Genomic DNA, 26,690 nt, shown 5'->3' with positions numbered 1-26,690 from the left:
CCAAAGACATTTCACAATACACTTCCTGTCTGTATCAACTGTTCGACCTATAGGCTACGCATAACATTTCTCAATGACATTTGATTAGCAAAGGACTATACCGTGTCAGGCTTTGACAATGTAGACAATGTATTTTTTCCAAAAGAGTTTGTTTTGTATTGGTAAACTTGACAGCACACCTTAAACTATTAACCCTCGTGTTGTCTTCTCACCATGTTTAAATGTTTTTATACTTCTAGTTTTAAGTCTCATTTAGTGCTTTTATAACACTCGCTTTTACCCAAAGTAGGGACAGCCAAACTAAGATTCGAACATTTGTCTAAACTGTTGATGTTGAACTCACAGGCATGCTGTCTGTAGAGAGGCTGAACTTGGGGAAGTGGGCGGGGTTTGGGTATTTCCACACTATGCAATAGCGGCAGACCACACTCATGAAGAACGATCAGAAGTTGAAAAACGAAGGTGTATGGCCTCATTCAATATACACCGGGACGTGACGATGGCAGGACATGCGGATCCCTCAGTACTTTTATTTGACATTCCTCCTGCTCAAATCGAGACGTTATGTAAGATTATGGACAGCGGAATTGGTACTCTTGGGTGGAAAGGTTTGGGTAAGTGATGGCTTCAACTTATCAGTCGTGTGTTAAGTCTCTTGATGTAGCCTTGGTATGCTGATGCGAATTATAAACTAGCCTATGTGTATCGTGTACTTGTTTCTCTAAGCTTTTAGGTAGGTTATGTTTACTTGTTTGACCATCTAGCATAGGATACTTAGATTAAGCCTCAGCCTACGACAACTTGTGATGATTACTTTAAATACTGCTCTTTTTAAATTACCTTTTAACACGAGGTTGTATCCTGATGACAGCTGCGCGGATCTTGCCCAGCTGGCTGGATATGCGATGCACAGAAATTAAGGAGGCCGCGGGAAAGAGCCCCACACAGGAGCTGCTGTGGACCTGGGCGCAGCAGAACAAAACGGTCGGGGATCTTCTCCAGGTGCTGGAGGACATGGGCCACCAGAGAGCGCTCAGCCTCTTCCAGTCTCCAGGTAAAGCCGGTTTCTTCTAGACCAGTGGTTCTCAAACTGGGGTCCGCGACGCCTTGCCTGGGGGTCCGCGAAAAAGTTTGGCTTCCAAAGGTTTTTTCATTTTTTTTATTTTTTATTTATTGCAATACAGTATACAAAACATATAGACTAATGTTGCACGGTGTACCGGTACTAGAAAGGTACCGCGGAAACCTTACGTAAAAAACGATAAGGATTTGCATATTTTTAGTATAGGTACTTCATTAAAATAGCACGCAATCAGAGCGCACTCACTGTTCCGCTCCCTGTCAGGCTGCCTGCACGCATTGACTGCAAGGGCGGGGCTTCCCAGCTCTCACACACCGCGAGTGATCTCAGGGGAGACATGGCCTCATGTGCAGGAGCTCTTGCCGACCGTCCTCGGCTTGTATTAAAAAATATGTCAGAAATAAGATCTGGAAGTACTTCGGATACGAAGCAGAATGTGAAGGAAAGCCCATCGACACACAGAGACCCATCTGCAAAACATGCTTCAAAGTCACTCTGGCAAAGGGAGGCAACACGTCAAATATGGCTAAGCACCTCTCAGACAGACACCCGAACTTTTCAGAGAGTTCAAAGAACGACAGGTTAGCAAATGTGATTATAAACATGAACACCCCCAAGCTCACCCATATACAGCCTAACACTAGTAGTTTTAGCCTGGTTTAGCGACAAGCGATGTTCCCATCACAGAATTTTGACAATGTGTAGTACAATGATCATAATGCAGTGTGGCTAACGTAACTAAACCGCATTTTTCACGCTAGTAATGTTAACTGCCATAATCTGAAAGTAATGTATTTAATCTTCCATCAGTACGGGTCGTGTTTATCGTTGCAGAAGGCCCTTTTTAAAAGATAGGCTGCAAGAACGTAGCCCAGTTCATTGTCAAAATTAAACTCTAGAAAGAAAACGCTATACGTGTATAATCAATGCTATGATGTCACCATGTAGTTTTCATTAAAATCTTGCTGGAGGCTAATACTAATATGAATGCCATTTGTTAAGTGTTCGTGACAACCCTAATACAGACAAGTCCTCATCACATCAGCTATAAAGCAACAGCAGATATCTGGCTTCCAATGGTTGCCATCGTTCAGTGACAACAAGACCGGGCAAATAAACTAGACTGGACAACCTATGAGCTGAGAGACAGGCACACCCTTCTCATTGATCACACACACACGCACACACACACATTACCACCACTGAAAAGAGGTAATCATATTTTTTGTACTGAGATTTGTACGGAATGTCAGTCGGGGATACAAGTTTTTGATAACATTAGGTGGATATTTCATGTTTGTTAATGTCTTTGTTAAAAATAAATCTTCAGAATCATCTCCGTTGGAAAACCCTACAATCTGCTTTGATAAAAAATGTTTTTCCATCAATATGTTTTTATGTAAGGTAAACATTATTTAGCTTCTTGGCACATTTTACAAAAATATAATTAAAAAATCTATCCTACATACTGTCAAGTAATGCCAAATGTAATAAAATGACTATCTAAAACTCTTGTGATATTAGTACTATATGATTTTTGAGTAAAAGAGTCCAAAAGCATATAACATTACAAATAGCTACAGTATAAGCCTATATGGTTTAATTTGGGATGCGATTATGAGGGGGTCCTCGGAAAATGTTCTGTCCTTTGAGGGGTCCCTGGCCCCATAAAGTTTGAGAACCCCTGTTCTAGACTACGCCAGGCTCGGGGCTCCATGGATCGGCATTTTGCGATAATACATTTGCACAGGCGCTTGTATGATGATTTGGTGTCAACATTCAGTCGTGCAGAGACTGCTCTTGCATGACACATAACCCCCTCGGAAGTGTAACTTCCCATTTTTAGTGTCAACAAATAGACCGATGCCTTTGTGCAATGTACAGCTGCACACAAGTTGTAGTGACATTTACAAATAGAGCAATGATGAAACAGAACTGAGAGAACTGCATTTTAACACATTGTGTATATTGTGAATTCAGGTCACCATCAACGTCTTCCAAAGCCACCTCCACCGTCCCTTGAAGTCCAAAAGGTATTATTTGAATTCTGGAAAACTGTAAATTCTGGGAATCAAACTCCCTGTGCAAATATAAATCCTTTTACAATAAGCGCAAACATCTTTTGATGCTTTATTCATTGTCTATAATACATAGAACTTCCCATAATAAACTCCAGTACATGTGTTTCTTTTTAGCCCAAATTTAATTCTGAGGCTCACACTGAAAGCCTGTCTTGTGGTTTAAGTTCAGATCCAGTTATCACAGCAGGTATGTAGAAGCAATGCACACATGCACATTTTAAAATTCGAATCAACCTATCAAATTCCAACAAAAAGGATGTAAATGTTTCCAGAGGTGAAATACAACCTTTGGCACTCATATTGACAGAGAACATTGCCCGCGCCACACAGCAAGGCTGTCTGTTACAGAACAATGGGTTTGACTAGATTCAGTGACGTTTACCAAAAAAAAATTCCTGGCAAACCTTTTTCTCTAGAGGGCCAACTCTGGCATTTGCCTTGGCACCATATTTCAGGAATTACCCATCATGTCTCATTCCACATTTCCTTTGGTGACTACATTTCTTGGAAATTAAGATTTTTATTTCAATTTGCTGCAGGTAATGGGGTCAGACGAAATGTCACCTTTTCAGACATTATAGAAGGAACCGGAAATTTCCACCAAGACAAGAGAATAGGTGGCGATGACTGGTCGGATGTGTATCGAGCAACAAAAGGAAGTGAAATCCTAACTGTGAAGGTCTTCAAACAGGTCACTCGCATTTTTAAGCTGTTGGTTTTTGTATTGTATTGTTGGTATTATGAAGCTTTGATGGCCATTCTTTTCATATGTGGGCCAATAACATATTTTAACATGGAAGTACTGGACCTTTTTGGGGCTTTTGCCAATATAACACATCCTAGAATATGTGATATGGAGCCAGACCTAATGATTTGTTCTTACCCATGATGATGCACAGGTGCAGACCACTTCGTGGAAAGTGCTCTGGGAGAAGTTCCGCAGAGAGATGGAGGTCCTTCACCTGTGAGTTTCCCGTGAGACAAGACCCTCCACCTATAATCCCTCTGACTCATATTGGCTGTGGGGTGACAGTATTTGTCACATGGCAATGCTTGTTTGGGGGATATCCATGACCAACGCCACTCTTCCTCACGTCATATTGCTTAAACGTCTGCTGATTTACTGATCTGTAGTCTGATGAACTGATATGCTTTTGAAACTGTGGTAAACCACAATCCCTCAGGGTTGGGGTTAGTGAGCCGTTTCACCATATTGGTTACTCTATTCTACGAACTTATTAGCTTTGGGGGGTTTCCATTCATGTCATTATTTCCATAGCGTGTTTAAAAAAAAAAAAGACAACTGAAGACAATAGCGTACACATCTAGGGGCGACAAACTGAACCGCTTTGATTGGTTCAAATTTATCAAAGGCGGTATAAACAGTTATTGTTTTAGCCCATCAAAAGCCTCATGATTTTCCTCGGACACATGCTCTAACATCAAAATGGCTCGTATAGTAATTCTGAATTGATAGTGGAACAGGCTTTTTTATTAAAGGCTTTCCTTTTTACCATTAACTGTTTTGAGACATTTCTCAATTACCTTTTCATTAGCAAAATTAAGATGACACAAAAGTACTGAAAAACTGTGCTTAAGTTGTTAACTCCCATTCTCTGTCATGTGTGCTGTGGTATGATTTTCTCTTGTCTCAAAGACTTGAGAATGTGATCTACTATGGTGCTACTGTGTCTGTGTCTTAACAGCAAGTAGTCTAAATACTGTGCTGATGTGCATTGTGATGGCTTCAATGTTGGTTTTGTCATGTTGGCTCCCTCGGAACACTTTGGGTACATATAGCCCTACGTGCAGTACATCTGGTTTACCTCGCAGAGATGACTTGATCATGAACTCAGAACTCTGACCCTATCCCTCTTTCAGCTTCCAGCATCCTAACATCCTGGAGATGTATGGTTGTTTTTCCGACGAGGATCGCCATATCGCGGTTTACCCTTTCCTTTCCAATGGCTCCCTTCATGACAAACTTCATAGTCAGGTACAGTGAATCATAGCTATGTACTGTAGTGTGACGCATGACTTGTTTCCCAATAGGAGGTTGGAGGTAAAGAGTAGTACGTGTTATGTAATGCAAGAAGTGCCCTGTGATTTGGTGTGGTGGATGTTGCAATGGATATAACTCATGGTTAAACTAGTGTCTCTTAACTGTCTATGCAAGTGTCATGTTTATTTAAATGATTCAATTAATTCCTTTTATCAGTAGTATAATCGAAAATGTTTTAACAAAACTGGAGCCGAAAGCCTCACGCCTAACCTATCTAACCTAACCTTACCTTATCTTGTTGATGCTTGGCCTGAGGTACATGACATTTAGAACTGGTGAGAAATGTCACTTGTGACAATGCAGTACCAGCATTTCAAAATCTGCTTTTGATTTTTCACGTGTCACGTAGTGATATCGTCATTGAGATGTCTTTTTAGATCCCCTTTTAATCAAGAAGTTTGGTCACTTCTCATTTTAGATTCCCTGTAACCAGGGCACCCCACACGTGTGTATGTGTGTGTGTGTGTGTGTGTGTGTGTGTGTGTTTTGTTCAGTTTCTCTTCTGCTTGTAATTGTTGCAGTTTCATCGTTTGACTAAATCACAGACAATGGCCAAGAGAGCTGTCCAAGTCATATAATAGCTAATAGCCGCCAATACATGTGTGAAAAAGATAGTGGGCCTTCATTTAAATGGTATGAATTTGGCATCACAATGCCAACATTACCTGTGTGTATAAATGGATTGCTTTTTAGCATGGATTTGTTTCTAAAATTTCAAGTACACACAAGCAGACTTGGTTAATCCCATTATGTGTTTTGATTATTGTTTTAAGCAAGTATACAGATATTTGGTTATTTGTTTGGATAAGTACAGAGATGTTTTCTTTAATGATTTATTGCATTCTTCCCCTCTATCTTCTCGTACCTTCTATGGCATCTCTATGCATCCCTATGTTACTCTTGCCATATATTGTCATTATTTATTTCATGAATTTCATGAATCTACTTTTTGAATTGTCAGTTGTTTCTTAAATAACTGATTATTGCATTCTTGACCTCTCTATGGTATCTTTATATTATCTTGAGCATTTTCATGATAGGACTATGATTTTGGACACTTGACCTCTAACCCCTGACCCTCTGATTATCTGTGCCTCATAGGATGCTGGGAAAGCTCTCTCGTGGCAAGAGCGCCTGGAAGTCATTAGAGGCATCGCGAAAGCTGTTCACCACCTGCATAGCTCACAGCCTTGTGCCGTCATCTGTGCTAACATCAGCAGGTACACCACCTATGCCATACTGCGCTTGTGCCGTCATCTGTGCTAACATCAGCAGGTACACCACCTATGCCATACTGCGCTTGAGGCGGCACAGTTGCAGGTGGAGGTTCTTGAGGGGCATTACATTGATGTTAGTCTTGAGCAGGTGCTGTTCTAGGTTCTGGGCTGAGGTGTAACTACTAGATTTTCTTAAGGTGGTAGTGGTAGCAGTTTTGGAGATATTTGTTTGATATGTACAGTATATTTGAGATATATATTTACACGTTATTCTTGAGCCAGTGCTGCTTCAAGTTCAGGAGGTGGCACTGTTTAAGGTTCTAGTGGTTCTGCAGTGCTCCTTGAAGTCAATGTATTTAAGTTAAGTTCCTACTTATTTGTGTTATTTAGATGGTGTTTGTCAGAGAAGAAGCCTTAGAAGAGCAGAGGACAAATGGAGTCCTAACTCAGAATATCTGTCTTTTTATTCTGTCATGACCTCTGTGTATTATTCCTTTTTAGTTTTAGTTTTGATTTAGCTATTTAGGCACAGTATTTAGGATGCTCACACTGTGGATGTGAGTGAGTTTTAGTTCTCCTCTGTCACTCGCAGAACTGGTTCATTCGCTCTCACAGATGCTTCCCTAATAGACCTTAGAGCAGAGGCCTTTGAAAGCACGTGTCTCAAGTAGAGAAGAACATTAACTGTTCTTGCACCTTGGCCAAACTTTAAAGTCTAGGCTCCTTGATCAAGGTCTATGGCAAATAATACAAGCTGTATCTGCATCAGGTATAATTGTTCGTGTGTGTGTGTGTGTGTGTGTGTGTGTGTGTGTGTGTGTGTGTGTGTGTGTGTGTGTGTGTGTGCAGCGTCAATATTTTACTGGACGAACACCTTCAGCCGAAACTAACCAACTTCGGGATGGCGCACCTCAGACCGCATTCAGTTAATCAGAGTTATACTATCACAATGAAGACAAGTATCCATGGCGACCTGGGGTACCTCCCAGAGGAGTACATCAGAGATGGGAAGCTGTCTGTCAAACTGGATGTATACAGCTTTGGCATGGTGAGTGCACACTGGCTTTTATTTTGACAAGTTTTTAGCAGTATACTACACAATAGCAAGAGCTACTTTTTTGGCTATTGCAAAAGTGACCGGATTACTTGTTTTACACACTATTTGTTGGATTAAAACTCACTAATGTCTGCGTTTTTTTGGCAGTTGGTTAAAAAAACTACTGAGTGTTTATTTAGTGATACAGGATTGGCACGATGGATATGATTGTATACTTTTATGTCTGCTAATGTAATGGATGACTGAAATGGGACTGTAATGTTCTAAGTATACACACAAATTCCTGAACTAAAACAGCTGTCTGTGGCTTTAGTATATTTTCTCTGGATGCAATGTGATATACAGTTACCTTTTGCTATGTGAAACACACAGGGTAGATTTAACCTCATGAAACTCAGCTGAAAACACAAAGCAAGATATTGGAATCAGTCCGTCTACATCTATCTATCATTTAGATGCTTTTATTCAGTCACAAGTGTAGGTAAGTTAATAAGCACATGTTAATAGAGTTTAACAGTTGCCTTGGATATAAAGACATCACTGAGGTGAAGTTAGCCCTTTCTCTAGTACCAGTGGAGCTACAGGAAGACTATGCTGGATGAAATGTCCTAGATATCTGACCCAGCATTACAAAGGCAAAGTGTTACTAGATGAACTCACTGTGACTATCCACATAACTCAGTAATCTTCTTCTATGAAGTACCTATCTGAGGTTTGTGCTGATGTTGCTTCTGTAGGTGGTGCTGGAGACCCTGACAGGACAGAAGGTCACGCAGGACAAGCCCAAACACAGACCCCTGGTGAGTAACAGCTTGTAGGGAAGAGCTCCCAACACACAACAGAAAGAAGTCTTTTCTGCATCTCAGAAGTTAGCACCAGTGATGTGTTATTGGACAACATGATTCTACTGATTGAGGTGAAAGAAAAGGGTACAAATGAGAAAACAATAGAGATTAAGGAGTGTGCTTAAGCATGTCTGTTTTGGAAATGCATTTAGTAGTCAATTAATGATGGGAGTACATTAATAATTAATTTGCATAAGTGCACGTCTGTCAGATGTTACTGTTATATGCAGAAATAGGTTAGATGGGGTGAAGATGGGTGATCTCCCTCTATAAATTGTACATACAGTATAACCTCCAACATACACTAACACACAAACACAAACATACAGATACACACACACACAAACACACACACACACACACACACACACACACACACACACACACACACACACACACACACACACACACACACACACACACACACACACACACATACACACACACATACACACACAGACACCAAGCCATGCATACACATTGCAAACACATACACACACATTGCAAACACACATGTGTAGCGTCCCTCTAACCTCTGGTTGTACTGTCTCTGCTGCAGAGGGCTATGTTGGATGATGAGGCCGAGGAGGGGGGCGGTGTGGACGCCTGCCGGAGATTCCTGGACTCCAGGGCAGGCCCATGGCCCCACGCTGTGGCCCTGACTCTCCTCAGGCTGGGGATGGAGTGCAGCTCCAGCAAAGCCCGCAACAGACCAACCATGGATATGGTAATAATGTTTGTTTTTTGTTTGTTTGTGTGTGTGCCCCTTCTTAGTGAGTTCAAGTGTCACCATGTTACATTTTGTTCATCAACAACATTTAAGAAAAAGATGTTCACCAAATATTTAAATGATTCAGGACATAAAAGCTTCAATAGAAATTGGACAGTTGCATAGCAAAAAATGCAGAGAAAAAATAAAGAAACACTAAATAAATAAAATGTTGAAGGGCAGCCAGCCCGATCAAAGCCTGGAAGTGTAATAGTCTGTCCCACTCGCCCCACAGGTGCTACAGACTCTGAGCCAGCTTCTGCCTCTCCCCTGCCCCCCCGAGGATCAGCCACGCACGCTGGACGACGGCATGATCCTCCCCAAAAACTCTCCCAGCCTGCCAGTGGAGGATGACGAGACATCCAGCCTTCCCCAGGGTGCCTGGCCAGGCGTGCGGCCCGACAGCCTCCCAGACTCTGCCTCCCCGTCTGGGCAGTCAGGCCCGTGCGAACGCAGCCAGTCAGAGGTTACGTTCCTGAGCTGCGCGGACCGTAGTGGCGGCGGTCGACGGCAGCGTGCCCCCTCTTTCCCATCGCCACTTGCAGTGTCTGTGCACACGCTGCAGTCGGACTACGGTGGCTGCGGAAGCGAGCCGGCGCTGGACCTGTATGGCAGCTGGCCCGTGCAGTGCAGCTGTGCGCCGGACACGGACGTCCAAGAGTGTGAGGACTGCAGAGCCAACGACTTCGGCCCCTTCCCCTCCCATTTCTCTCAAGGCAGGTCTCAACATCCACCCATCCACCTCACCAATGGTCATGTCAGCACAACACAAACGTGATGACCAGACATAGAGGATCAGTGTCCGTCAGACGGCTGTGTGGTCTGGATGACCAGGTGTAAAGTGCCTGTGTCTGTCTAGCAGCATGCTAGTTGAACTCAAACACAGTCCACTTACAAGTTCTATTCTGCCATGCAGAGTGTTGTATTGTAATATCATTTCGGCTCTGCATTAATGTAAAATGTCTTAAACACTGAAAACATACAGCCCAGCCCAGCAAATGTTTTTTTTTTATTATGGATGTTTATTCACATTTTTGCCACGTTATTGTGCTTTGTGTGGTAAGGTGAGGGGAAGAACAAAATCTTCAGCCTTCGTAGCACTACCTGTACATTTCTCACCAGACTTTACATTGTGATTCTGTACATGCTGTGTATGCTAGCATCTCATTAACGATTTCTGTGTGTGTGTTAACTTTTGAGAGCTCCTCTCTCTCTTGTTGTTGCTTCAGGAGCGGCCGGTGGTCCAGCAGAGAGCTACATGGAGAACCCTGCCAAGCAAAGACTCTGCAACAAAATCCACCAGTACAACCAAGGCCTTCTGTGCACAGATGAGCTTCTGTCCATCACCCCGTAAACCAACCAGCACACCTATTCTGGGATGAACAACCAAAACCCAACCACAGTTTCTCAGTCATTTCAGGTGTTTCATTGAAATCTTAGAGCTGGTGACTGGCAAGTGACTTCATACCTGATGATAACATAATGGTGTGAAGAAAATAGACCCACAAAGAAGTCTGCGTATTTAGGGACACATACTCAGACGGTTCTTTGTTTGGCATTATTTTGTGTTATGTGTTAAAAATATATGTTGATTAATAAGCTATATATTTGTCATTCAGATGTTCTCATTTCAAATAGAAAATTATAATCATTTATATGTTTTTACCATATTGTTTATTACACCAGAATTGTTTTAATGTATTTATTATTACATTTCTCCTATATTTGTGGTTTTATTTTGTAGTCCAAAAATATTTGCCTTTGTCATATATTATTGCTTTTTGTAATAAATAGCCTATATTCAGGTGAAAATGTAATTTGGCTGAAAGCCTACTTTCTTGATAACAGTAGCGGAGTTAGTCGACCATAAACCGACTTCCTCTGTTGTCAACTCACTTTAGATAGTGACGAGATTAGATGTTTATGGCATTGTTGTTTCACACCCTCAGGATGACATACTAGGGTTTTTCATCGTAGATAAGACCACTGTTCCAGTTTAACGGGTGGCCATGTTGTCTGGTGATGTTTTGTTTACGTTCCACTCCTTGTGCTCCAGATGTTGCCGTTCGCAAATTCTGTATGTCAAAGCCCAAACTGCTAGTTGTTCTTGTAATACTTTGTAGTTCACTATGAGACCGCAATTGTACAGTTGTTGCTCTTGTACAGTAGTGGATAGCATAGCATAAGTGGAGGGTTCTCGGACATCAGCACAGTGCCGAACGTACACCCTCTGATGACGAAATGTACCTCATACTCGTAAAGTATAATTTAGCCGTGAATAAGTGATACATGGAGGAGCCCTATGGCTTCATTCTCCAAGCAAAACATAATCGTTGCGCTCTTTTAGGAGGTTTACCAATTGCGATCATATGGTAACAGTTATAGTCATATGATAACAGATAACATCAGTTTTGTCACTACACCATGTGCTCGGAATAGCGTCCACTGGAACACCACCATGCATGATGTGCGCGACAAGTTTGAAAGCGGGGACTTTTGTGTGTGTCAGTGGGAGACTTTTAACTCAACATAAGCATAGCTTCCACTGAACCGGAGGTTCTTACCTTCCACTCTCAGCTGTGCGCCGGACTTCGGAAAAGTGGCGGGCTACTCTTGACACTTATTTACATCAAGAACTTAAGCTGATTCATTGACATGTCAAACGTAACCTCGTCGCCGCGTGGTACACTTTTAGTTGGCTACATCTTACCACCTAAGCGAGAAGCGCAAAGGAACCAAGATGAAGGTTCGGACCCCGAAGAGGACGAGGAAGAGGAAGACGATCCAGAGTTTCTGGACATGGGTGAAATGGAAAGCTTGTCTGCTGGAGGGCACATGTTTCATTCGTCCGTGCCACCACGACTCGAGGGTAAAATAACACAGTCATCTTAGAATGCAATGCATGTCTGTCATGTTATTACCGCGAGATGGAAAGTCTGTGTTATCTGTGTGCCCTTGTCTGCTCTTGTCAGATACAGAACAGGTGTTCCCGTTTAAATGGTTATCGTGTTAACATTAACTGGTGATGTCTGCTTATTGTTTTGCTGATACCCCCTTCTGTTGGAGATGTGCACGGCCGCAGATTCTTAAATGTGGAGTCAAATCTGACGCTTCACTTTGTTTTGTTTTGTGTCAGTGTTCGAACGGTCAGATTGTCTGTAGTCAGTGCCTTTTAACTAGCATGAAATAATCCCTGCAAAAATATATAATTCAAATTGAATGAAAATAGAAAGATGTAGATTGGCAACATGCCTTTCACCAGCCTGACCCACCGCGCTGCAATTTCTGTGTAGCTTATTGTGTTCCCAAGAAATGTCTTCATGCCTTTATTGTCTAGCTAGCCTGTTGCAGACTTGTTACATATGATCTGTCAATTTTATGTTTGTTTTTGGCAGCCTTGATTCATGCAGCAGATTACAGGCTACAGACAATCTGACTGACACAGCCGACACACTGACACAACATATGTGACAACAAAGTGGAGTGTCACACTAAAGAAGTCTTTATGTCTTTTCCGTTATTATGAAGCTCCAACAAACTCTCTAGGTCTTTGGAGTGCGATATTGTGAAGCTGAATTTGTGGAGGCATCCCGTGAGTCAATCCGCTTAAAAATGTCATGATTTCTTCCTTGGCCCATGCTACAGCTTCCAAAGTTTCATTATAATTGAGCTGGTAAATTTTGCTTTATCCTGCTTACAGACAGACAGAAACCGACAAGCAAACCGCACAAAAACATAACGCAATGGCGGAATTAAATAATGTTATAGTGTGGACTACCCAAACAAATAGCCTAACAAACATTGCTAAATGCACAGATGAATAGGTAGCCAGTGAACTAGGTGAATTGGTGTAATTGTTTTAAACCAGGGACACACCAAACTGACATCTGAAGACTAGCGGCAACAAAGGCTGACTGTTAGGGTGCCTCATGTCTTTGTCTGGGCCAGAAGTTGCACTTGTACACACGCAAAGACTACAGCCAACAGCCAAGTAGCACTTACGCTTATGTGAGGGGAAATAACTGTCCATACCAAACCATAAACAAAGCAGCGGTTGCTTATCATTTTCACACCACTCTCGCTCACCACAGACAGTTTTGTAATAGAGCTACTTCTAATCGAGAACATGTCTGATAAAAAGTTACAAATTGCACTGGTGTTGTCAGCCCTTGGTCTTTTGGTTGTGAAAATAAAAAGGAAGAGGCGGAGGAGAAAAATAAGAAGAAACCGGAATAAATGGGTGGATTGGCCTACTACAGCATCAGGCTCAAGGGGAAACGCCACATTAGACGCCGTCGGAGGTGACACGAGGTCCGGCGGTGATCTCAATGTCATAATTGATCTTCACAATAGGAGCTTGCAGTTGAGGGAACTGAATTACTGCTGTTTTTCCTGTTTATGCCACATGTGAAATTGAAGTGCCTTATTGTAGGGGAGAGTGGGGTAAGATAAGATATTCTTTACTTAAGTCGATCTACAGCAAAGGGAATATGGGACAGGAATAAAACTAATGTATATAGCACATGTTAAAGGATGTGTACCATCATCTGAAACATCAGCAGTGTGCCTAACTGAAATAGTCTTGTGGTCTTGTGACCCAACTTGCCACATGTGTTAGGGGTAGATGTGCACTGGTCCTACTCTTGTGTGCCATTTTAAACTGACATGCCCTGTGTTCTGATTTTCCGCTAGTTGACTTCCTGGTGTTGGGCTCTGGCAGGACCCTGCGGGTGGATGGCCGCTTCCCCCTCACGGACCCCTGGTGGGAGGTCACCTGTCGGGTGGGGCGCACTAGGAACGGCCGGGCGGTCCTCCAGGGTTTCCCCTCGTATGCACTTCGCAGGGACCTGGAGGGTGCGGAGAGCCGCTCCTTGGCGTTCCAGTTTCTGACCGCGTGTGGTGCGGCGCCAGAACACGTCATCCAGTTTACGGAGTGGCTGCCGGAGGGGACAGAGGTGGGGCTCGACACCCTGCCGGAGCTCCTGGAGGAGTTTGAAAATGTGGAGAAACACAAGACAGCCGCAGATTACATGAGGCGTCTGGTCTCCAAGTCAGGTAAGGGGTCAAGTAAGCCTGGTTGCTTGTGGATGTCGTCATGCAAAGCTGTGTGTTGGCTCTTTAGCTCTCTCATGATTTAGACTTTAGTTTAGATGATCTATTGTGATCTATTGTGGCGTGCTGTTGTCAAAGTTCACCATTTAAGATATGCCTTGTATTTGTCTTATGATGATAGTAGTAGTAGTCCTTTATTGTTACAGCACAAGTACACAAGTACCAGCAACATAGCCTGTCGCATAGTAAACTAGCGAAAATGGCAATCCACCCGTCCATACATATACACAAACATACATCTGACAAGGGGGTAGACAGGACGGGAAGACAAGGTTGAGGGAAAAATTGCAGCATAACATGAAGAGAGGGGAGGAGAAAAAAAAAAAAGGCAACCCCCAGACTGCTCCTAGAGGAGGACAGTGTGAGAACAGGAAAATAACACCTCAGCACATAAGCACATACATTTTACAACATGACAGAAACTCTTGACTTGCAACGGGGAGGGGGGTGGGGGGATGGAGGTAAGCCAGCGCAAACAAGCAGCCATCCGGTCCTGCAGCCATAGAAGGCGCTGGTCACAGACCCGCCTGTCACACTGGGGGTACGAAGCAAGCGAAGGCGTGGGATGGGGGTCGTAGGGGGGTGATTGCATATCTGTATTTAATATGTACATGTGTATGTATGTATGTAGAAAGTTCGTGTATGAGTAGGCCTGGATTGTCGCCTTCGCCTAGGCCACAATCAGTCAGATTCTCAGTTCGCAGGATGTCATTGCCATGGAGACAGCCTTGATCAGGTCCCAGACAGAGTCAACAATCCACAGGTGTCTGTGGGAAGGGGGAAGGGAATGCAAGAGAGTCTCACTGCAGCGCTCTCCAGGGGAGTTGTTGTTCCAGCAACAGCCTTGGCCAAGGCCCGTGCTGGTTGAGGGGGCCGAAAGCAGATACGATTGGGATTGTTTGGTGTTGCGAGAAGCCGCATTCAATTTGCTCGTGTACTCTTTTTCGTTCAGGTCTCAGAGTCGATCCAATTTCCTTTGCAAAGCCGTGAACTTCTCCGTGTTGTTATCAATATCGCGGTTAATAGCCGCCAGGATGTTATCCATATTGCGGTGTATAGCCACAGTCTGAGTGCCAACAGCTCTGCCCATCGCATCAATCATGTCGGGGCTTTTGACAGCTGTCACCGTTTCTTGAATTTTTCGATAAACCAGGGCAGCGCCTAATCCAATCAGCAAAAAGCCTGTAATCATGGTTCCGAATAGGTAGATGTCTTCAATGTCCTCCACGGAAAGGGCCGCTAGGCACACGACTCGCCACTTCTCCCACGCGTCCATCGAGTAGCCAGCTGCGAACGTCCCGGCAGGACAGTCAGGTTCCCCTGAACCCAAGCTTCTCGTCGAGAAGATGGTGTCAATTGCGTTGAGAGACCAGTTGATCAAATCCATAATTTTTAGTTCGGAGAGCAGTGCATATGATATTATGATATTATCATCCCAGCAACCGTAGACATTACACAGGTTCTCAGCAATACCTTAATATTACCTTTGATACCCAGAATATTACCAATGACACAAAACTCTTTACTCTAAGTTGTATATAATGGCCATTGACATCAGCACAGAAGTTTGGAAGTCACAATCATGCTGGGGTCTCTTGTGTGGCTACATGAGAGGAAAGAGGTTGAGTTTGAGGGCAAAGGTGACTAGGCAAAAGTAATGCAGGATGTGCTTATCAGTTAAACCAAATGACCAGATGGCGGTGTGACTGATTGTTTTGGGGGTCGCTATAGGTACCATTAGTTCAGGTTGACGAGCTGATCAAAAACACAGGGAATCCTGCTGTCCATTTTCCAAAATTTTCATTTTCATTTCATTGTGCATTACACGGGGGACGTCACATGGACCCATTTGGACGAACTCTTTGTTGGTCAGACATAATGTGTCTGTTTTCTTTTTAATCACGTTCCACAGTGCTTTTGTCACACAAAAACAAGCAGTGATACGTGTTTGATCACTGATGAAACTGACAACCGTTACTCTGCCCCCTGTAGGTGCAGGTTTGTGTGTACATGCTGCCAGACTGTACCCTCTGGTGATGAAGCACCTGCCCACCCTCCTGCCCCGGCAGTTCAAGGAGCTCCTCGGGATGGGGAAGAAGAAGGACAAGGACGCCCCAGAGAAGCATGCTGAGGTGGAACTAGCAGAGGATCTGCTGGCAGGCCTAGAAGAGATCATTGAGACAGATGTGTGGAAGCTGGGCTTCAACTCTGTAAGTACATCAATAAAGCAATAGATAACAGGCTCAACTATGGAGGGTATGAATCCATTTTAGGTTGAAGCCAGTCATTAGTGTACACTGAACACTAGTAACACGTCTTGGGCCAGTAGATGGAGCTGATCAAATCAAAAGTCTCTGATGTCAAACTAACTGCATGGCTGATACAAAAATCACCTCCTCCACCTCAGTAACAAGGCACAAAGACCACGGGCTAGAGCTCTCAAAGGGAGAGTCTGCAGTTCTAATCCAGTACATTTTCTGTCAAATTCAGCGAGCTGCTCCTCAGTTGTCCGTTCAGTGTGTGCGCTCAGTAAAACGTTGGCTTTCCTACAGTCTTGGTGCTGCAAATAGGATACAAACAGAGTGGCTTGGACCAGGCCGTAAACAATTCCAGCCAATCAAGCAGAAGCTTTAGAAGCATAGAAGGTAGGGGGTGTAATGTGATTGGCTCCTAAGCTCAAATATCAACAGCCTTTCACCAGAATCTTGGACTCGACCTTGGACTCGACCTCTGGTTGATGGTTAAGAGATGCGGATGAAAAAAAAACATTTTTGTTATATTACACATACCCCGCTGAGAGCATCCAGGCAGCCACAATGGGATAAGGCAAAGACAAATCTCTTCCACTCCTCCCTGAACTGATACAGCAGTGTTTCTCAGCCAGTTACAGCAGGCGTTATAGAAAATCAGAGAGAAACATCTAGGGCTAATAAAAGCACCCACTCAGTCATTTACATACACCTGGTCTTGTGGGGAAGTAGGCACGTCAAATGGTAATAATAACACTTTAGTAAGAAGTTGCAGTGCTGCGTCACGAGGCTCAAATATGGAGTTTCATATTTCAGATCCCGATTGATTTTCATTTCATCGTCATTTTGTTTATGAAAATGGGAAACAAAATGCAGTTTATTTACCCACATTTCCATGACGACATGTTTCATTATTTGTCAGTTGAAATCACTGGTAGAGATTAGTTCCCTGTTTCAGTCTATTTGAGGGAAGTCCTTTAAACTGCTTAAAGAGGATTTGAGAAGTCTGGGGTTTGCCTTGTGTAATGGATTGTGTGCTTAACCCCGTCTGTCATTAATGCTTAGGTTCAAGTTTTGCACATCAAAAGAAGCTGGGCCTTAGTATTAAATGTGGGGCATTGACTTCATCATGCAGCTCTTGTGTCTGGGAGGAAGATAATAACGTGATAAACGTCACTTTACATAGCCTACTCTGGGCCCGGTTGCTGCCTCTCCTTTAGCCGCTTTTTGCTGATAGGGTTAGGGGTAGTAGCTTCACAGTGTCAGAATAGCATAGCACTACAGTTTTGATAGCATAGCACTACAGTTCCAATAGCTAATTGTGAACACACATTGGATGCTTGTGAAACAGTTTGAATGGTTCACAGTGACGCAAACATGTCTATTTTCTGTATCATGTGAGGAAGTGGTTTGCTCACATGAGATGAGAGAAAATGTGTGCCGGAGACAAGTGTGGGTTTGAGCATGGATGTGATAGAGGTGTTAAAACCACAGGCTTTTGGAGAGATGTTCGTTTGAGCTCAGCAAGCGTTAAAGGACCCTTACGTTTCCCCGAAATTAGAGGTCCTTCCTTTGGACATTTCTGACAGAGCTCAAGACAAACTCTCCAAAGATGATGATAGAAATAAGTTTAAGGGCAATTTAAGTGTTATTCTGATTAATGAAATGAACAAAACTAAACTAAAGAAATACCAGCCGCTGGCCTTGAAATAAGACAACTTGAGACAGATGGGAGAGTTTCATATCTTATTCATATACTGAAGCCTTTTTGTTGCAGTTACTTCAAAACCCAGGTTTACATTGTGATTGATAATGAAGAAATGAGCCTTCATTGTATAAATGAGGTCAGCATGTGTTTTAACTGTATGTTAACCTAAGGGAATACCCCACCACATCTTGGACAACCTGACCAAGTATGAATCTCAGAATCCTGACCACTCTTTTACCTTTCATATGTCTGAAAGGTTTGGTCAAACGGCTCCCCCTAGTGTACCAAAGGAAAAAGTGCCTTTTACCTCACCATTACTTTAACAGCACATTAACTTTCTTCTTCTTTTTAACATAACCAGTAGCAACAGTGGCAATAGAGTGTGTAAAAGCAGTCCCAGTGTTTTAAACAGCTTACATTCGTTCTCTGTCTCTCCTTCTTTCTCTGTGTGTGTGTTTGTGTAGATTCTCTACAGGGAGCTGAACTTAATCCGCTGCGAGGCTCGTCTCGAGGCCTTTGAAGCGTGTGGTCTGTTCCAGACCATTCCGGAGTTGCAGCGGCACGCGCTGCTGGTGTACGACCAGCTGAAGCGCCAGTGCCAGCGCTCGGGCAGCACGTACGTGGATCTCCATGACCTGGAGGATCTGATGCACGCCGAGCTGCGTGAGCTGTCCGTGTGGGAGGCTGTACGGTTCCTCAAGGAGGAGGGCGTGGTGGTGCTGAAAGGCAAGAAGGTGGTGCTGCAGAACCTCTATGCCTACGAGACGGGCATCGGGGAGAAGCTGGCGCTGCTTACGCGGGGTGGGACTGCGCCGTGGCGCATCGAGCTGGACGTCAGGCGGGTGCTGACGGAGGCACAGGAGGAGAGGCTGAGGGCGCGGGCAGAGGCACAGGCGGAGGCAGAGGCACAAGCCGAGGCAGGTATAAACAAACATGGAGGACAGGTGAATGGTACAGCTGTCCCGGAGCAGGAGGCTGGGGCGGTAACGGTTATGGAGATGCCCCAAGACAGAGCAGGGGTTGCTGGGAATGGACCTAGGGAGGACCTGGGGTACTCCAATGGGGAGACGTCCACACAAGCCGTTCACACAGATGGCGGCTCCTCCCGGGACGTGACCATTGACCTTACGCACTCAACCCCGACCCAGGAGGTTCCCGGACCCGAGGAACCTGCCCCGGACCGGCCTGTGGAGTTACAGCTGGACCCCGATCAGGTGCGGGCGGCCGAGATGATTTGCTCCAACCCGGTGACGGTGATCAGTGGTAAGGGCGGCTGCGGCAAGACCACGGTGGTCAGCCTGGTGTTTAAAGCCGCCATGCAACAGCGCCACCGGGACCTGGAGGAAGTCCAGAAAGCCTGCAAGGACTACCAGAACGACCCGGGTGGCTCGCAGCCTGTGAGCGACACTGACCCTCAGGTTGGTGAAGAGAACAAGCAGCAGCAGCAGCAGCAGCAGGAGGAAGAGGAGGAGAAGAAGAAAAAAGACGAGGAGGAAGAAGAGAAGATTGAGGTTCTTCTGACAGCACCCACAGGCAGAGCGGCTGGGCTGCTGACCAAGAGGACGGGCTTCACTGCGTACACAATGCACCAGGTAGGAGAGGAAGGAGACTTCAGTCATGTCAGGAGATATTATGGACAGACTGACTGTTACTGCATTTGTTAGATGCAAGCACTCATTCTGCCCATTCACATCATGCAGGTTGAGCCCATTTGTTGACTGAGGTTTAAATAATAATAAAAAAAAGTAAAAAAAAAACTTTAACTTACATTTATTTTTAGTAAGAAATAAGCTGTGTATCATAGATCACTTTGTCATAATTTGGACCTCAGCTAGTAGTTCCCAACACATGTCTTCCTTGCGAAAAATAACTCTCATGATTGTCAATGTCCAGACCTGAAGACCTCAGAGATGTAGCTCTGCCTCTCTCTGTTCCCTTCTCCACAGGTGTTGTTCAGCTACATGCACTGGAAGAAGGCCAAGAAGCCCACCGAGACACAGGACCCGGGGGAGGGGGCGCCCTGGAAGTTCAGAGGGGTGCGGGCGCTGGTGGTGGACGAAGGCAGCCTGGTGTCCGTGCAGATCCTCCACTCGCTGCTGGCCATCCTCACAGGAGAGGCCCGGCTCCAGAAGTTGGTCCTGCTCGGTGAGCCCTCTAACCTTTGACCTGGAAGAAAAATAGGGGAACTCTTTTATCATTCTTTAGTCCTATAAATCCTATAATATAGCATGCAATTCATTAATTTAGATGAACTATTCTTGATAGATTATGTATAGATTAGTAGATTCGATATATATACTATATATATATATATAAAGATTTTTATTATTTTTGTGACTGTCCTGGGTAGCGAAATTGATGTGTTTTGTGAGGGGTTGTAAAGACTGATCTGTCTTTGTGAAATAAACTTAGCCTATGTAGAATAACCAAAGTTTTCCCTTCAGTTTTCAGTTTTTTGTTGAGGTGCTACAGAGGTATCCATGGTGAAGAGTATTTCTCGATCTCAGGCCTTAGCCATTGAGACTGTCTAAGCTCTTCTAAACAGTGGGTTGACTTTAGTGGGGTTCTGAGCGTGGGAATTGGGTGGAGCAGGAACAGATTGGAAATATTCTTTAACCTCAGAGAGGAGTTGCCAAATCGTTCAATTCAGCTGTCAGTGAAATGATAAAAACAGACTGGAAATCAATCTGTGGGCAAACAATTGTCAACAAATCAATGGCCTGATTTAACAAATGCCTGCAGTTTTATCGGGATGCCTAGCTCTTTCTAAGCCACCCTTGTTTTCTGTACTATTTTAGAGTGGCTTCAAGGAAACGCATTTTTGTGGGTTAGAAATAAACTGCAGTAGTTCTTCACAGCATCTCATAATATTCACAGCATCACAGTCATTCTCAAGGTTAATACAGCATTTGTTGTCTTTCAAGGGGGAAAATAGTTATGTAGTCATGTAGGCACAGATGTTTGACTCTCAGGGACGACACATATGGATAGATAAAATGGATGCCTTACTATGCACTTCAGGGGATACAAGTGTCAGCTTGATGAATTAGTAAAAGTTAGTGGAAAATTATAGTATTTGCTTAAATGGTCCATGATTAAGCATGATTATGGACTATGGCCTCTTTTGCATGGTCAGCAGGCATACTGTTGGTCTCACTGTGTGTGTGTGTGTGTGTGTGTGTGTGTGTGTGTGTTCAGGTGATGTGCGCCAGCTACCCAGCATTGAGCCGGGAAACGCACTGTATGACCTGTTCGTCAGTCTGAGAACAGTGCACTGGTCCATCGAGATGAGAACCAACCACCGCGCTGAGTCTGAACTCATTGTCAAAAACGCTGGACAGTAAGCAGCTTGGAGTCTCCTGCCTGGTTAAAGGGGCCGTATGTGGTCTGTGGTGGACACAAATGTCAAGCTTTACCACCATATTAAAGGTAGAGTCCGTGATTCTTGCTAAAGGTTGTTGATATTCGAGCTCGACCACCAATCAGATTCCACCCCTCACTTCTCTGCTCTTGAAGCAATATTTTGATTGGCACAGTCCGAGCCACTTTATTTACCATTAACAGAGTCAGGACCGTGTACGAAAACCTTGAATTATTTTAGAGCCCACTCAAAAAAAAAAGGACAACTATAAGACCAACCGTTAGGAGAAATTCACAGAATTTCACAAAAAAAGCGTATTGGACTAGAATCCCGGACTGCACCTCCAACGGCCCCATCTCATGATTGCTCCCTGAGAGGTGAGGGAGTGTCAGACATGGACTCCATGATGTGTCCTCCTCTGTTGTAGGATTGCAGACATGGGTAAGAAGTGCTGCTTCCGCCCTCTGGACTTTGATGCCGTCGTGGACCTGGACTCCTCCCACGAGATGCCCGCTGCCGACAGGAGATTCATCTACGTACGGGTGGGGAGCAACGACTGTGGTGAGTCTGTACAGTCTGTTGCCCTAAACGGAGAGATAAGGCTACTTGGATGGGGTTCGTAATCTTAGAAAACATATCCGAAGACTAGAAAATAGTGTTCTGATGTTATCATCAGTGTATACAGGATTTTTGAGGATTGAGGATTATGTTTCCAGACCCTCTGGTTTGCCAGGTTGTCGTTCAGGTTTGGTGGCTGATATTCAGACCGTGTTGTGTTTGAGCTGGACCTTGTTGTGTTTTCTTCTTCTTCTGCTGATCAGCTGTTCAGGATGCCATTTCGCTTTTACTTGGACACGGTGCTGGGCTTCAAGACCATAAAAACTCCCAATTCATCGCTTTGAGGAGGTAAATGTGACCTTAAGCATATATACTGTATAATTATTAGATTGTAGTTGGTACAGAGTGCACTGTTAAAAATGTGTTAAATTAATAGATTTTTCAGTAAATTACCTGTTGTGTATTTCCAGGAAGGACTGTGCTCTGATCAACGAACTTTGTTGCAAGAAATACGTGGGTCACCCAACCAAGTAAGACATTTGCCAATATTTCATTTTACATTTGTTTATAAAATAATATTACTATACTGTAGACTGTCAAAATATATATTTCAGATGTCAATCTAGGCTTAAATTAATATCATGCAATTTTCTGAAGTGTATTTGAGTGTCCAGTGATGTTATCTTGGACTCCTGGAAAAATATATTCATACTGTTGATTTTTGGCTGTAGTTCATAGAACTCGTTAAGTAAGAAATAAGGACTTTTAGGAATTTACTACTCCTGTCCTGTTCTCAGTATATAAAATGCTAGACCCGGGTAGTTCTGTTATGCAGCCTTGGTGTAGTATACCAGAGGTCTACATCACTGTCTTCCTCACTCCTGGGCTTCCTCACAGAAACCACAAGAACAGGATGGACTTTCAAGTGGGGGACAAAATCTGCTGCACCAGGAACAACTATGTCACCGACCGGAGCCAGGAGCTCGGGCGGACTCGGGCGGCGCCGATGACGGAGCAGCAGGCGGCCGTCGCCGTGCCAACTCAACAGGGTGGCCCTCTGACCTCTGACCCTCAGGAGGGGAGCAGTTACGGGCGGGCAGAACGGAAGGAGAAGAAGAAGAAGAAAGAGGAGAAGGAACCTGAGAGAGAACGCCTGTGCAATGGAGAGATCTTCTACATCACAGAGGTTGGAGAAAGGGTGGCATTTGGGGCATGGGTCTGATTGGTTGTTCAGGCATATCTTTCTGACCATTTTCTTCACATTCTTCACATTTATAACTGCAAATAGGGTTATAACGGCAAACTATACCTACAAACGTCCATGGGTTCATGTATCTTGGTACTGTTAGCAATCCAAATGTTTCAGGACTGTATTGTGATGGTAAAGATGCTAATGTATTGTCTTCATATCTTAATCATCATGGGAGTGAAGCATGAAAGCAAATGTTTGGTAAATCTCATACAGACAAGAAAAACTAGATTCAGGATGCACCTTGGTATTACCACACTGGGACATTCTTGGTCATTTATTTGCTCGCTGATTTATGTGCGTTCAGTGTGTTCAACCATGTCAATCCTAAATTAAGTGTTCATCAAATCAGTTGCAAAACACATGGTTTTTGGGAGCCATAAATACTGCTCCGTGACAGGACTTGACGAAGGTGGAGGAGGGCAGCAGGAGGAGGAGCCAGAAGCGGTACCTAACTCTGGACGACGGGCAAGGGAAGGTGCTGTGTGTGCTGTTCAGGGAGCTGCAAAAACTCTGCAGGATACAGCATGCCTGGGCGCGAACCATACACACCTTCCAGGTAGGACACTCTTACATTTCACGTTCACACACACACACACACACACACACACACACACACACACACACACACACACACACACACACACACACACATCTAGGGGTTTAACGAATCAGACGGCGTATGTCCTTTTATTGATCCTCTACCCTTTTCTGTCATTGTGTCTTACCTCATGTTGCGCCATTATATTCACTGATATTGTGTGTGTGTGTGTGTGTGTGTGTGTGTGTGTGTGTGTGTGTGTGTGTGTGTGTGTGTGTGTGTGTTCAGGGTTCAGAAGCCGAAACCATCGTGTACGTAGTTGGCAGTGGGGTGGCTCAGGACTGGCGGCATGTGTACACGGCTGTCACGCGTGGCCAGAAGCGAGTTTTCATCGTCTCCGAGGACGCCGAAATCGAGAGGGCAATCAAAGGGTACGTCAGAAAACGCAACACTAGACTCAGCCAGCTAGTCAGAGAGCTGGTCGCAGAACAGAGATCAGCAGAAGAGGAGCCAATGAGTCAGTCCTACCTCACGCAGGCCTGCCTGGGCACCCCCTCTAAGGGAGCCCCAGGCTTTCGGCCTCTCCAGGCCTCGCAAACTCTGAGCCAGACCCCAGGGCCCTCTGCAGTGCCAAGAGATCTCAAGAAGGAATGTGTGGACCAGGACTTGGACACAAGTGATGGTCAGGCGTATGGAGCGCCTATGGAGGGTACAGAGGACCACACAGCCGTTGCCAAGGAAAAAAAACCCTCCTGGGTCCTTAGTGGCCCTCAGCAAAGTCCAGTCGGCAGCAAACGGGCCAGTGGCTTTGAGGGCTGGAGCACTCCACCCAAACAACTCAAGGTGAGAAACGGCCCACTTTCTAGTCTAGGAGTTTAGCTACAGTATTGTTAGGAAACTGCATTGGATACTACTGTTCTGTTGCTAGCGTTGGTTGTGTTTTGAGCTTTGACCTTTTTTTTCTCTTCCTCTAGGTGGCCTCTGAAGACTCCCCTACTGGTGCGTCGAGTCTCCGTCTGCTCACGTTAGACTCCCCCAGCCCTGCCCCTGTGGTGAAGCACCTCTTCTCTAGAAGGGCAGGAGAGGACGCAGCCGCCGGCACCCCGAGTCCAGTCATGAAATTCCGGCCCAGAGTTGGGCTGTCTGAGAGGTTTGCTGCTGCGGCAAGATGCAAAGAGGAAGGGAGAGAGGGAGGAGCAGGGCCCAGCAGCGCCCACCCTCAAGAGGCCTCTCCTTCCATGATAGTCCCAGGCTTTGGTAGGCCTCCGCACTCTAGCCTGGAGACGTCCAACACCACAGTGCCTCCTGCCATTAAATATCCCAAATTATTCCGAGGACCTTGCAAGGAGGCCAACTCAAGTGAGACCTGCCTGCAGGATGATCTAGCTTTCACTCAGGAATATAGCTGGTCACCTATGGGTTTTGTTGATGACTCCTCAGCAATGCCTCATAGAAGTTCTGTGACAGACAGTTTGGAAGTTGAGTTCTCCAAAGAGCCAGATGTTCTCCAAGAGATGTTCAACTGACAACAAAAGAGTCTACGTAACAGCACAGAGACCTCCAGAACTACAGGTGAGGGAGCTGTAACCTGTCCCTTGTGAAATGTCTTGCTAACTTCTACCTGTCATGGATGTACATTTATGCTAGCAGTATCCTGCAGATCCATAGAGGGTCGCAGCTCATGTCAAGTGATACAATTAGGGAGGACAGTGGTTCAGGAGGGAGAGAGTCATTTAGCGATCAGATAGGTTGCTAGTTTGACCCCGACTCCTCCTGACCATGTGTTGAAGTGTCCTTGAGTGCAACACTGAACCCCCAACCGCTCCCGATGTGAAGGTTGGTGCCTTGCGTGGTAGCTTCCGCCGTAGATGTGGGTGGATGTGTGAGGCATTATACTGTAAAGCGCTTTGAGTGCTCTAAAGAGTAGAAAAGCGATGTATAAAAGCAGTCCATTTACGTTTACAGTTTTCAGCTTCAGATAGCATTACTTTGTGCTAAGACCTGTTGTTCTAGTGATTTATAGAGACTCCTGGTTAGTTTCAGAAAACATGACACTAATGAAGAACAGTCGGTCTGCTCCGTAAACTGTGTTTTAATAGACTGTTTTTGTCTCCTGTTCAGACGGTCCCCTCGAGTGTCCAGTGGTTTGGTCAGATGCCTTAATTTCAATCATTCCCCATCCTTGATGCCAGACAATTCCCTGACAATTCCCTAACTGCAAGATCACAAATCATTATTCGATGTATATATGGTGACGGCCAAAGGTCCCGTTCTCATCTGAGTGACACTGAGGGATGTTCAGCCTCAGCATATGCCTCTCAATGTCTCTTTTGCGTGTGCCTTTCATATGAAAGACTTTTTTATACTAATAAAAAGTATTTTCATGTGTTTACAGAAATTCAGAATAATGGTCTGGAAATTTTTTCTTTTTTTACAAGTGAATTGATATTTTGGGTGTCACAAACAAAAGTGAATGTTTCAGAGGCAGGGTAGCCAATGATGGAGGTAAAAAACGGACAAGGTCTACAGAACTCCAGGAATTGTACTGCCTATATAAAGACTAAAAAGAACAAAGCCAGTGTCTGTGTCCAACTTGTTAAGATGCTGTGAGAGAGAATTTAGTCTCGATGAATGCATGTGATGTAATGCCTGAGGCGCTGTTTAAACCTCTGCTTAATTACCCACCTAATATTAATCCTACCTCTAGATTGGCAAGACAAAACCTGGGGCGGTAGTGGTTCAGGAGGTAGAGGAGTTCAGCAATCAGAGGGTTGCTAGTTCAATCCCGACTCCTCCTCAC

General features: G+C 44.5%; 2 protein-coding genes across 2 annotated transcripts; both read left to right on the top strand.

The window, feature by feature from the left end:
• Positions 1–27: 27 nt before the first annotated feature.
• On the top strand, positions 28–10,929 carry irak3 (interleukin-1 receptor-associated kinase 3). Its single transcript, XM_031558469.2, has 13 exons — positions 28–614; positions 872–1,054; positions 3,062–3,114; positions 3,277–3,349; positions 3,702–3,853; positions 4,062–4,126; positions 5,044–5,158; positions 6,326–6,444; positions 7,291–7,489; positions 8,236–8,298; positions 8,903–9,070; positions 9,348–9,828; positions 10,342–10,929. The coding sequence occupies exons 1-13, from the start codon at positions 467–469 to the stop codon at positions 10,464–10,466; spliced, it is 1,944 nt and encodes a 647-aa protein (XP_031414329.1). The 5' UTR covers positions 28–466; the 3' UTR covers positions 10,467–10,929.
• An 86-nt stretch (positions 10,930–11,015) lies between these two features.
• helb (helicase (DNA) B) lies at positions 11,016–26,464 on the top strand. The gene is made up of 14 exons (XM_012818587.2): positions 11,016–11,981; positions 13,805–14,167; positions 16,217–16,434; positions 18,646–19,773; positions 20,128–20,326; positions 21,380–21,521; positions 21,970–22,103; positions 22,364–22,448; positions 22,571–22,630; positions 22,998–23,286; positions 23,750–23,908; positions 24,179–24,733; positions 24,865–25,462; positions 26,012–26,464. The coding sequence occupies exons 1-13, from the start codon at positions 11,768–11,770 to the stop codon at positions 25,414–25,416; spliced, it is 4,098 nt and encodes a 1,365-aa protein (XP_012674041.2). The 5' UTR covers positions 11,016–11,767; the 3' UTR covers positions 25,417–25,462; positions 26,012–26,464.
• Positions 26,465–26,690: the final 226 nt, after the last annotated feature.

This window comes from Clupea harengus, chromosome 21 (assembly GCF_900700415.2).
Source record: "Clupea harengus chromosome 21, Ch_v2.0.2, whole genome shotgun sequence".
Lineage (NCBI taxonomy): Eukaryota > Metazoa > Chordata > Actinopteri > Clupeiformes > Clupeidae > Clupea > Clupea harengus.
Note: the sequence above shows the minus strand (reverse complement) of the source record. Positions and strands in the feature narration are given on the sequence as shown.